The 12937-nt window shown below is 45.9% G+C and overlaps 1 protein-coding gene across 2 annotated transcripts in view; it reads left to right on the top strand.

Annotated features, from left to right (window-relative positions):
* The window catches only part of LOC125445883 (neurofibromin-like), an 86110-nt gene that overhangs the window by 13841 nt on the left and 59332 nt on the right, over positions 1-12937 (top strand). For both annotated transcript variants that reach the window (XM_048519311.1, XM_048519310.1), the window contains exons 2-5: positions 1890-2033; positions 3513-3596; positions 8633-8823; positions 12004-12110. In XM_048519311.1, the coding sequence (XP_048375268.1) occupies positions 1890-2033; positions 3513-3596; positions 8633-8823; positions 12004-12110 (526 nt within the window). The remainder of the gene's footprint in view (positions 1-1889; positions 2034-3512; positions 3597-8632; positions 8824-12003; positions 12111-12937) is intronic.

Raw genomic sequence — 12937 nt, forward strand, 5'->3', positions numbered from 1 at the left:
TATAACGTATGATGTCTTCTACCTGCTTTGAGCCACATTTGCATAACCTCGTCTCCTTTGAACATTTGTCAAATCTCCCTTGTAAATATTCTGGCCTAAAAGGCCTTAAGCTTGTAAACACAATCCTTTGATGGGCCTCTTTAAAGTGTAATGAAGTAATGGGCTAGACATTTGTACTTTTTAAACTTAGGAAACCATGGGGGATCATTTGTCCTGGCAACTGTAGCTCTGTCATGTAAGCCATCCTTATTGAATACCCAGTCAGAAATGTTGCTTCTCTTCCAAAGGGTAATGCTCTCCAATGAAGGTATTTCATATTGTTCAAGTAAGGGATGAATTTGACTTACCCAGGTGTTTAATCTCTTCTTGAATTTATGGCTCAGACTCACCAATTGATCATTATATAAATTTGTAAGCCCTGAGAAGCCACGTGGCGTAGTGGTTAAGTGCTTGCACTGCCACTCACACGGTCAAGAGTTCGAGCCCCCTGTGGGTCAGATATCCTGGCAGCTGGCTCATGGTCAACTCAGCCATCCATCCATTTCTTGGTTGGTAAATGAGTACCTAGCTCAGTGATGGTGAACCTATGGCACGGGTGCCAGAGGTGGCACTCAGAGCCCTCTCTGTGGGCACACGCAAACAGAGTCACCCCCCCCCCACACACATCTAGGCTGGCCTGGGCCGCTGGGCTCGATTATTAGCATTAAACCTAAGACCTAGTTTTGGGGAAGCAGTGTAGGTAACTCTGTTAACCCCTGTTAAACCCCATTGATTTTCATGCGAAGAACTAAAGTGCGATCCTTTACCTGGGAGCAAGCTCGGTTGCTGGCAATGGGGCTTGCTTCTGAGTAAACCCTCCTAGGGTTGTGATTCACCCGTTGGAAGAGTTGCACGGTTGCTTCAAAGCAGAGCCACCGACTACCACGAAGCTTACTCCCGAGTAACGCACGCCTCGGAGCCAATTGTTTTTTTAATAAACGAAAACCTCAGTATTCAGGTTAAATTGCCGTGTTGGCACTTTGTGATAAATAAGTGGGTTTTGGGTTGCAGTTTGGGCACTCGGTCTCGAAAAGGTTCGCCATCACTGACCTAGCTCATAGCTAGGGGGTAAAGAATAGCTGGGGAAAGCAATGGCAAACTACGTCACAAAAACGGCTTGCCTAAAAAATCACTGCTTGCAGTGGTACCCCACGGTCGAACACGACTGAAGGGGAAACTTTACCTTTACCTTTTTTATAGTACCCTAGTAGTAATAGCTGGCAGACCCACTTCCTGAATTTGCCCTGAGGATTCAGTTTAATTAAGATTTTGGGTGAGTTTAGAAAGAGTGTCCAGGTTCATCTTGATGAGGGTCTCATGTGGTACCTAAGACAGAAAGGGGTGGGCCTCGGGAGAAGCTTGCATGCTGGTGTGGATCCCCTGCCTCACACTCAATCCCCAATTCCAGCTTTATATCCGAGTTGAGCCAAAGATGTTATCAGAACTTTTAGCCTCTTTGTTTGATCGTGGGCAGCAGTTGGTTGGTTGTAGTGGTGGAGCAAATGTGGGCGGGGATCTCTTTTTTTCCCTTTAAGCTTTCTTTTGGGGGCCTTTTGGCATTTGGTGATGTGTGAGTATGGAAGCATTCTACTTTCCGTTGGTTAAAGTGATGAGTTCTACTAGTCATGGCTCAAATGACAGTCTGCTTTGAGCAATGGAAGGTGTTGAGGGGGGGGGGGGGGGTTGGCTTTAAAAAAAAGAACCTAGTAACGTTGAAATCTCAGAAATCGCTCCTGCAATGTTCCATTTACTGGACTCTTCCCTGTGCATCTGTCTGTGAAACCTTAAAGCATAGGAAATGCTGCATATTTCCACCTCCATAAATGCTTACTGATTCTGCTTTTCTTTAGCTTCCCATCAAAGCTGGCCAACAGAATACCCACACCAAAGTCAGCACAGAACACAATAAAGAATGTCTCATCAACATTTCCAAGTACAAATTTTCCTTGGTCATCAGCGGACTCACCAATATCTTAAAAAATGTCAACAATATGGTAAGTCCTATTCTTTTGCTGTTGTGAACTTCCTGGATGAGAGAGAATCTCCTGCCACTGTGGTTACCAGTAGGCCTGGAAAATAAAGTCTTGCCCCTTTAACAAAGGCTTAATGCAGGGGTGTCAAACATGTGGCACAAGGGCAGAATCCGGCCCCTTAAAGGGGCTTACTAGGCCTGCAATCCAGCTGAGGAATCCTGTCCCCATTCTTGATATGTCCTAGCTGAGGTAGCCACCCCCATAGTGCCAGTCTGGGCTGGGGATTCAGCAGGGGCCCACCAGCCAAGGTAGTCACTCCCCCCACTAGGGTCTGACCCTTGTAACGAAAGAGTTTGACACCCCTGGCTCAATGTGTCCTGAAGGAGGTAAATAACATCACCTTTTGAATAAAATCCGCTCCTACTTCTGTTAAAGGGAGGGGACATATTTCCTCCTGCCTGCCTGGCACCCATTGCCTTAGGGCATAGGTGTCAAACTCGTGGCCCTCCAGATGTTATGGACTACAGTTCCCATCATCCCCTGCCAGCATGATGCTGGCAGGGGATGATGGAAACTAGTCCATAATATCTGGAGGGCCATGAGTTTGACACCTGTGCCTTAGGGGGTCTGAAAAGCTGATCAGAGGGATCCGTGTGCTGACCATGGTGGTGAGGAGAATTCAGCACATGCTCTGTATGCTTCATCTTAAGACCAGTGGGAGTAAGTCAGAGTCTTGAGGAAGCAGACAAGCTCATAGTTCCACCTCCATAAATGGCGGAGGGTTTCTTTCGAATGAAATCCTTGGTGGTTCCAAACGGATGCCCCTTGATTCTGCAACTGTGAGGGGAAGGGGCTTTTTTCCTCACTGCCAATTGGGGTCTTGCAGGCACTGTTAAAGGGGCTTTCTAGTCCACCCCTGGGCACTAAAGCTACTTCTTGGCGACCTCTGCATCACACAAATCAATTTCATGTCTGTTCAGTCTCAATTTGGAGTCTCATAAAGCCAAGCCCTTTTGGTGCAAAATCCTCTTTCCCTTTGGAGTCTGTGTATGCCTGGGAGTAGTCACAACTTTTTCCCTTAGTCATCTTTCAGCAGTTTTGCCTGTCTTCTGGATGTTACAGACTCCAGCATTTTCAGCACCTAAAGTCCTCTTTCTTCCCCAAGGCAAATTCCATGTCTAATAAAACCCGTGAATTGCAAAATCTGCATGATCTCCTGTTACTCGGTTAAGATTTTCAGAATATTGTGGCAGAGGACTGAATCAAAGAGAAGGGTGCTGGTTGGGGAAAGTGGCGGGATCAGAGAAAGGACTGGAATAGGGTGACACTGAAGACTGGCTCATGTTTATTTTTGCTGAATTTCTTTAAAAAAACCTGGCTTCAATCCTGAGGGTCAAAATCTTACTGAAATCTTCAAGAATCCAGGATATTTGCCATATTCTAGGTGCTGAGCAAATTCATGTTCTTAGTGACAACTTAAATGGGTCTTTCATCTTCCAGAGAATATTTGGAGAAGCTGCTGAAAAGAACTTGTACCTCTCTCAGTTGATTATTTTGGATACACTGGAAAAATGTCTGGCAGGGGTGAGTAACTGATTTCTTCGAAGCGTTTGGTTGGGCTAACTGCACATGCAGAACCTGTAGCTGGACGTGATTCTCAAAGTAAAGAGTGGCTAAAGTATAGATTTTGTAACACAGGAATGACACTGCCCAGATTGGTTGACAATCAATCACAGTTTCTCTGTCTGTAGAAGTTCTTCACTCACGTGCAAGTGTATTTAGTTTTACATTAAACGCTTTGCTAACAAACACCTGGCAAACCAGACATTTCCATTATTCTAGAGCTCTCTTAATAGTTTATATAGTGTTAAAAACCATTCTGCTAAAATTTCATAACACTTTTCTCTTACAGCAGAACACCTGGCATATAGATATTTCCAAAAAATGTTCCACTTCATTGGTAATTCTGTCTCTTAAGCTTTATGTCCAATTCCTGTATTATATGCCATGGTGCTCCGGGGTTCCTATTTCAGTGTGACAAGCATAATATAGTGGTTACACCAGGTATTTCAGACATGATGCCTCGTGGGTGCCCTGGCATCTGCTTTCCCAGCACCCATTGAGTGTTTTTTTTAGAAAGTGGGCAGGGCCAGATGGACCTGTCGCCATCAAATCTTCTGATTGGCTGTTCAGATTTTTTTTTAAAGGTCGGGGACCCTTGGGTTACAGCATTGGAGGCTGAAGTCCCTACCGATCCTTAAAGCTCACAGTCATCTTGGGTCAGTCAAGTCTTTGCAGTTTAACCTTCCTCACGTGCCTTTTGTGAGGATAAAATGGAGAGGGGAGAAGGACCTACGTGGCCCAAGGTCTATGCATGAGGGGTAGGGCAAAAACAGATGGATATATGCAGTGGCTGGGGGGGGGGATGGCACCAGGGGAAAAATGGCACCTGCCCCCGCTTATCTTACTTCACCTGGCTGCTTTTTGCCGCCGACTGAACTCCAGGCTGCTCCGGTCTGCCCCCCTACCCCGGCTGGGCCGCCCCTCCACCCCCTGCCCCTCACTTACCTTAGTTCAGCCTGAACTCCAGGCTGCAAAGCGCAGCCGTCTGAACTCCAGGCTGTTCTGGGCTTCTGGCGGGGTAGGGGTAGGGGGGCGATTTCCCACCCCCATCATGACCCCAATGGCGTGTGTCCGGGGCACGGCACACTCCCCCCTGCCCCGTGGCTGCTATGCCACTGGATATATGGAACCTTGCTTTTTTTTGCCGTCAGGTTACAGTGAACCTCTGTCAACCCCGTAGGGTTTGCAAGACAACATCTGTTCTTTGGTGGTTTGCCATTGCCTAGATATATTTTATAAAAACATGAACGCCAAAAACATCCTCCCCCATGCTAGTGTGTACATCAGCACTATCAACGCATCCCTCAGGAGGGCAGCACTTTCTGCTTTGTAAGTTTGCTTGAAGGCTGATGTATTTTTGTATCATGTATCAAAGTAGAGATATTGAACAGCATAGCTATTTACATATGCAAATACAACATGGGAGCTAACTGGATAGAGCTGGCTTTTAGGCATGAGTTTCTGTAGTTCTTGTCCTTTGAAGAGTAGCCAATTTAAAGAGTTTCCTGACAACTAATTCCTATTTTGCTTAAAAACATTCTCTCTTTCTGGAGGGAGTTTCACAAAAATAAATCACAGTGCACGTGGAAAGACAACTTACAGACTTTGGTGCATTCTGATGAAAAGAATATAATCACATGGGTATGTGTGGAAATTTAAAATTATCCTTATGTGCTGAAGAATTAATTAAAAAAACACTTTTCTTGCTGCTCAGCCAGTGCTAGAAAGAAACTTAAATATAAATTAGTAACTAATTTTTATACTGTAAAAATCTCATTAGTGTCTAACGTCTTCGACTGGCTTTTAGTTTAGTTTGGCTCGGTGCTGAGCTGCTCTCCAATAGTGGAGCTTTTTCTTATGCTGCTGAAGATGAACTTTGCAGGTGCTTCCTAGTTTACATGAGTAAACTTTATCTAAACTTCCAGCGGGAATCGAATCCTGAGGCTTCCAGAGCAACGTTCCTCTTTTCACTTAACTCTGCTCTGAAAGGCCCTTTGGGATGTAGCTGTTGGGTCAGTTGCTTTTGCTGAGTCGTACAGTTGAGAAGCCAAATTTGAACTTTGGCGAAATCGAAGAACCTCTGTTGACTCCCAGAGCTGCCTTTAACACATTTTCAAGTTCAGTGTAATGAGATCATCTATAAGCTGTATACCGGGTGCATAAGATGGCTTTCCAAGCCAGAGCAGACAAAATAGTTCTTGGGATGTCATCTGTCACCTGTCTAAACAATATGTACAGACAGTGTATGTATTCATGAGGCCCGCAGCTTGTACCTCCCCTTCTGTGAACAGTGAAACGTAAGCTTGGAGCCCATGGTTTGCCATATCCTCACGCTCCGTCGTCTCTGACCTGTAGTCCATTTATTCCTATTTCTTTTTTGGTTTGTCATGCTAAGAGACTTCGTGTAACTGGGGAGAAAATGTTTCCTTTGTTGTGTGGCAGTAAAATACCTTTACAGACAAAAGAGACCGACTATATGGCTGGAGATGTTGTGGCTGCAGTCTGTTATAGATCATTAACTGGGTTCTAACGTTACATTATACAGAGCCCCTTGGCACAGTACTGCAGTCGAATCTCTGCTCATAACCTGAGTTTGATTCCAACGGAAGTTGGTTTCAGGTAGTTGGCTCAAGGTGGACTCAACCTTTCATCCACCCAAGGTCGGTAAAATGAGTAGATAAAGTGTAGAAGACTGGGAACGACAATGGCAAACCACCCTCATAAATGTAGTCTGCTTAGTAAACACCGTGATGTGATGTCACCCCATGACCCTTTTAATATCATATTCCTGACATACTTTCCCTCAGAGGCGTATCTAGGCAAACTGGAGCCCAGGGACAAAACCTGAGTTTGCCCACCCCCGTATGGGTGGCCACCCTCCCCCACCACGACCAAACAATGTTTTTTTGCACCAGCTCACAAAACAACCCCCACCCCCAGCAAAACATAAATGACTGTCTCCCCACCAACTCTCTTTCCTAATTTTGTCCTCACACCAACCCTATGAAGTAGATTGTTAGCCTGAGAAATAGCTCCAAGCCAGCGCAAGTGGGTATTAAGCATGTAAATCTCTCACAAATAACCCCTAGCACAGTGGTGGTGAACCTATGGCACGGGTGCCAGAGGTGGCACTCAGAGCCCTCTCTGTGGGCACGCGTGCACAGAGTTTGTCATGTGGGGGGGAATCGCCCCCCCCAACACATCTAGGCTGGCCTGGGACGCTGGACTTGATGTGCGTGCACCTCAGCAAGCAGGGAGGCTGGTGGGCCTGGTGCCTGTGCTCCAGGTGGCTGCTGCCCGGGGGGGGGGGGGGGAAGGTGGCAGAGATGCTAGAGTGGTGCATGTGGGACTTGCTGGAGGCTACAGCAGGCTGGCCCCTGCTCAAGGGGGTTATTCAGGTTAAATTGCCACGTTGGCACTTTGCGATAAATAAGTGGGTTTTGGATTGCAATTTGGGCACTTGGTCTTGAAAAGGTTTGCCATCACTGCCCTAGCAAAACATCTACCAAACAAATGTCAGTATCTCTCACAAACCACCTACCTCCACCCCCATCAAAACATACATGGCTCTCTCCCCACCAACTCTCTTTCCTAATTTTGTCCTCACACCAACCCTATGAGGTAGGTGATCAGTATTCAGATGGGGATCAATGAAGACTCTTCTTAGGGTGCTGTGCTGAGAACAGTATAGCAATATGTGTGCTATAGTTTCTTTTTGTTTGTCTGGGCAATGGCATAATCTGTCATTTGCTGGGATCTTTAAATATCTTCTTCTGAGGTCAGCCGAGGGCACTGTGTTCATTCGTGCTTTCATAAATGCACGTCTCAAAACTGGTGCTGTTAAATTATAAAATTATGCAGGTAATATTTTATACTTTGGGGTGAGACCTAGATTCAAAGGAGAACAAATTTTGTGGGCATGCGAAAATAAGTGTTGCATCTCAGTGTCCAGGATTCTTTGTTTGAATTCCTTATATATATATGGTTCTTCTTGATTGAGGAGTAAGTCTAAAGCTAAACCTATAGATTTGATTTTTTTGTTTATTAATTCATTCCATTTTGACTGTTGAAAATCAGATAGCATGTCCCAGATAAGATTGCCGTGCCGTGCCTTGAAATGTAGGTGTATTCAATACTTAATTGTTTTTAGCCACACTCTGGTTTCCATGTAATTCGCACCGGTTTCCAGGCACAAGGCAGAGTAGTTCACACAATTTGGGATTCCCAACATACTGTGGAGAAACTTGGACTGTATTAGTTCCAATTGTTTAATATTGCTGCCAACCCAAACAGGGGCGCTATACAATAGTTGAGCCAGAAGTTTTGATTGATAAATTGTAACAGCCGATGGTAGTTTAGGTTTTTTGAAAGCAATAATGGAAAAGTATGGTAAGCAAAATGTAAAGCCCTGTAAACTGAAAAATAAGTCTGCCTCCTGATTGTTTGAGGTTGCTTTAAAGGTGATAAAAATTGGTCAAGGCCAAATGTAAATAACTGGACGCAGGGGATTAAAGATAGAGGTTGGAGGGGGGGATTGGGGATAGGGGTGCCAGGTCTGGCTCGGCAACCAGGAGGAGATCGGAGTGGGTTGGGGATACAGAGCAGCAGCAATTGTCATGCCCTTTTAGGAATCATTAGAAACTCTGTGGCAAAACCATAGTGTTTCTGGACATTGCTTCCAGCAAAAACTCAGAAGTGACATAATGATATCACCAGCCATTTGAAAAATTATGTATTCCTTCTGCTTACAGGCACAGGGCAGCCCTAATGGGGGAGCATGCGCATGTGTAATAGACTCATGGTCCTAACTGTGGGGCCTAGTTATGGGAAACTGCAATGCATCAGTTTGGTTTGGTGTCCCAGTAATTCAGGCGTATCCTTTCGGTTATAAAACCGGCCTGAACAGCTTCTTTATGAATGCCGGTGTTCTCTGTGCTACAAATGGAGTCGAATGTGGAAGTAAGCAAGAAACTCCTTCTGACTTGTCATTTCTTTAGCAACCGAAGGACACTCTGCGGCTTGATGAAACCATGCTGGTCAAACAGTTGTTGCCAGAGATCTGCCACTTCATCCACACCTACCGCGAAGGGAATCAACATGCAGCGGAACTTCGCAGCTCTGCCTCCGGGGTCCTGTTCTCTCTCAGCTGCAACAACTTCAATGCTGTGTTCAGCCGCATTTCTACCCGGTGAGTGTGCAGAAGGTGTCGCTTGTCCATTCCTGGAAGGTTTGCTAGGTCTGTGAGACGTCTTACAGAAAACTCAGTTATCGGCACAAAGAGCAGCTCCGTTTTGTTCTCACGGTGGAGAGTTTTGTAACGTAGCTGAGTTTGAAAACTGCAGCTCCAATTAGGTGATCACAGGAGTTTCTCATCCATACCAGAATATAATACAAAACATGGCTATTTTGGTGAGGAGATAAAATAGCAGCACCTCAGTTGGAGCCATGGTCCATCACCAACTTTCTGCCTTGCTTGGTGCTCACATTTGTTTCCATCATGGAATTGTGATCTGATGAGGGAATTCTGTTGTTGTACTAGGTCTGGGGAAGGCTTGGGTTCAAAGTCCAGCCATGAAACTGATGGCATTTCCTCCTCCTTAGCCTAACCTCTCTTATGGGGCTGTTGTAAAAATAAAACTGGAGATTGGAGAACCATGTATGGTGCCCTGAACAACTTGCAGGAAGGGTGGGGTAAAAAGTCGACAGATGGGATGTTGGGAGCTCCGTGCAGCCACTGGCAAAGAAAGCTTCAGAGGGCACCCAAGTGTGTATTTCTAAAGAGCTTCAACTCTTGAGTATCATCTGCATGTAGAATGTCTGTCTGTCTGTTTGTTTGTTTCTCTTATAGACTGCCCTCCCCCAGAGGGCTCAGGGCGGTGAACAACCATGGTATAAAATACAACTTTAAAACACAGTATAAAACTAATACCGTCTAATTAAAAAAACAGGAACCATATAATATCAGATGGCGTCATCCCTCCCCCTCCCCACCCTTGCGTCCACGGGAGGCCAGATGGAACGGTTCAGGTTATCTCAATTCAAGACATAACAATCATTTTTCTGGGCTTTTATGGCAAAATCTGCACATTTCCTTCGTATCACAGTTTTTGTCATTTGTTTGGGTAGTCAGAGATGAAGTTGCTATCTGAACAGTAATTTCTTCTGGGTAAAGATAAATACATTACATTAAGACTAGCTTGAGATTACTACAACTGCAGACAGTTCTGAGACTAAAACTTTAAAGGCCTCTAATAACCTCTTTGTCACAAAGGGAGATTTTCTTGGCAGTCAGCTACGGGGGATGTGGGTTTAATTTTTTTTTTTAATGCTTCAATGCTTGATGGGAGGTTGCTTGCAAAATAAGAAACAAATCCCTGCATTCCCATTTTGGGGAACAGCCAGAAACAGTTAAATAAAACCTGCGCCAAGTTCTCTGCCTTTTAAAGGCTCGCTACTTCAGATCAAAGCTGCTGACCCCAGAAGAAAAAACAAAGCCCTCATAACAAGCGCGGGGTTCCCAGTAATGCTTTTAATTTTGATGTCGGCTGCACCAAATGAACATAAACATTTGTCCGTCTGTGGTTCAAATCTCCATAAAGAGTCAGTTTTTCTAGCCCGTGGTCTGTGCTTCCTGTTTAAGTCCCGTAGAGGGACTTCTGGCTTGTCAGTTCCAGGCACCTTCCCATTGCCTGAGCTATTAAATCTTTCTGTGAATAGATGAAACAAAGAACTCCCTTGGTGTCTAGCAGCTGAAGTTGCATATCCCGTCAAGAGCACATGTGCACATTCGGGGCAGTTTCTTAGTTAGCAAAGAAGACTTCTGATTTAATGATTAGTGGCAAGCCAGCCCATGCTTTGTGGAGTTGGTCATTCGGGGAGTGGGGGTGGTATGGGGGGGTTCAAAAAGGGAGGCCTCATTGGCTGTGCAAGTGCTGCCTCTAATCTAATCAGCACCAACCCATCATTAGAATGTCAAATTCGCAGATACATTTAAATTAAAACTGAAGGGTAGTGGTGGAAAATTGTATATGGACGATGGACATTGCTTGGAGGATCATCCGTGGGTCGGGCTGTGGCTCAGTGAAAGAGCCTCTGCTTTGTATGTGGAAGGTTCCAGGTTCAGTCCCCAACATTTCTAGTTAAAAGGATCAGGTAGGAAGTGATGTGAAGCATCTCCGTTTCAGGCTCTGGAGAGCTGCTGCTGGTCAGATTAGGTCAGTGATGGCGAACCTTTTTGAGACCGAGTGCCCAAATTGCAACCCAAACCCCTCTTATTTATCGCAAAGTGCCAACCCGGCAATTTAACCTGAATGCTGAGGTTTTAGTTTTGAAAAACCGGTTGGCTCCCTCTTCTTCCGCCCCACCCGCTCGAGCAGGGGCCAGCCTGCTCTAGCCTCCAGCAAGTCCCACGTGCACCGCTCTGTGCCTCTGTAGCATCTCTGCCCCCCCCCCCCCCCCCCCAGCAGCAGCCACCCGGAACACAGGCACCAGGCCCACCAGCCAAGTCCTCCCTGCTCACTGCAGTGTGCGCACGTCATGCTCTGTGGCCCAAGCCAGCCTAGGTGTGTGTGGGGTGTGTGTGTGATTTTTTGCCCCCCACATAACAAACTCTGTGTTCGCGTGCCCACAGAGAGGGCTCCAAGTGCCACCTCTGGCACCCATGCCGTAGGTTCGCCATCACTGGATTAGATGATACTGATCTTAATGGACCAGCGACTAAACTCAGAAGATACCTTCACTTCACACCTAGCAATTTAATTCCAATAATCTCTCCCCCCCCCCCCCCCCCCACTTTTTCTCATGCATAAAATAGTGGTCCTCCTAAGGCACCAGGTGGTTTTGCATTCCTCTCCAGATGGCAGTGGTGTGGGTGTCCGCACATTTCCTTTTGCACGTAATGTTAATGTGGAAAGCATGTGGATTCATAGGATCCTTCTCCTTCAGGCCAAGGCAGTTGCATGACTTGGCCTGATGTGTGCAGGGGTTGCCTGGCTTGGCAGCGGACTGTGTGGGACGAAGGGGAAGGGAAAATGCACACACAGAAAGGATCCCACTTGATTAACCCCATCCTCTTTTCCAAAAGAAGTTAAGAAAAATAAAATGTTTTGCAGAATTCTTCCCATTGCATTTACAAATGTAGCCTGGAAATTTGAATGATAATGAAATGTTGATTCTTAGAAAGCTAAGCATCTTTCAATGAAAAATAAATTCCAAAGTTAAGGTCTACAGTACTCTGGGAACTCTGCACTGAATGCCTGTCCCTTTTTGAATGTACTGCCTTTTATGGTTGTCAATTGTTCTGCTAAGGTTGCAAAGTCTCCTGATTCCTTTTCCCTCCATGTTGAGAATCTTGCGTTTGCCTTCCTAGATTACAGGAACTGACCGTGTGCTCTGAGGACAATGCCGATGTTCATGACATTGAGCTCTTGCAGTACATCAGTGTGGACTGTGCTAAACTGAAGCGGATCCTGCAAGGTGAGAGATGGTCACGGTGGCACGGAGCGTTTTGACTCCAGTTGCCCCAACCCATCCAAAATTATTTTATTGCTTATTCTTCTGGATGGCCTGTGGGGATCTAATTTATTATCCTGTTCTTCAGCCCAGAAAGTGGTGTGTGTATAAAGTGGCATTAAGATGCAGGCAATTTTGGGTGCCCTTATAGGGTTTTCAAGGCAAGAGACTAAGAGAGGTGGCTTGCCATTGCTTTCCTCTGCATAGTGACCCTGGACTTCCTTGAAGGTTCCTGATTCTAATACTCCCCAAGGCCAACCCTCCTTAGCTTCCGAGGTCTGATGAGGACCATCCAGGTCAGCATACAAAATGAAAATCTACCACAGTTGATTGAATGCACAGATACGACTTACCAAACATTTTTTAAAGGTGGACAAACATCTTTATAGAAATGCTTCTTGTATTTGAACATGGATTTCAGGGGAAATTTTTAATTGGTAAGTTGTTTGGATATCCTAACACTGGTGTGGGCAATTATTTTTTCCATGGGGCCGCATAAGAAACAGAAAATATTGTGGAGGGCCGGGCCAAAAGGCAGGGGGGCGAGGCACTTTTGAAAGCCCTGCAGAAGCCGGCAGCCAAGGCAACGGGCTTCTGCGGGGCTTTCAAAGACGCCTCGCTCCCCAGCACGGCAGGGGGGCCAGTCAGGGTCATCCGGCGGGCCAGATGTGGCCCGCGGGCCGTATAATGCCCAGGTCTGTCCTAACATGTTTGTGTACTGATTCGGCACGTATGTTTGACTTAGATTTATGGGAAAAGAAAACAGAGTACACTAGTACAAGGAGGTGTAT

The sequence above is a fragment of the Sphaerodactylus townsendi genome, linkage group LG16, assembly GCF_021028975.2.
Source record: "Sphaerodactylus townsendi isolate TG3544 linkage group LG16, MPM_Stown_v2.3, whole genome shotgun sequence".
Classification (NCBI taxonomy): domain Eukaryota; kingdom Metazoa; phylum Chordata; class Lepidosauria; order Squamata; family Sphaerodactylidae; genus Sphaerodactylus; species Sphaerodactylus townsendi.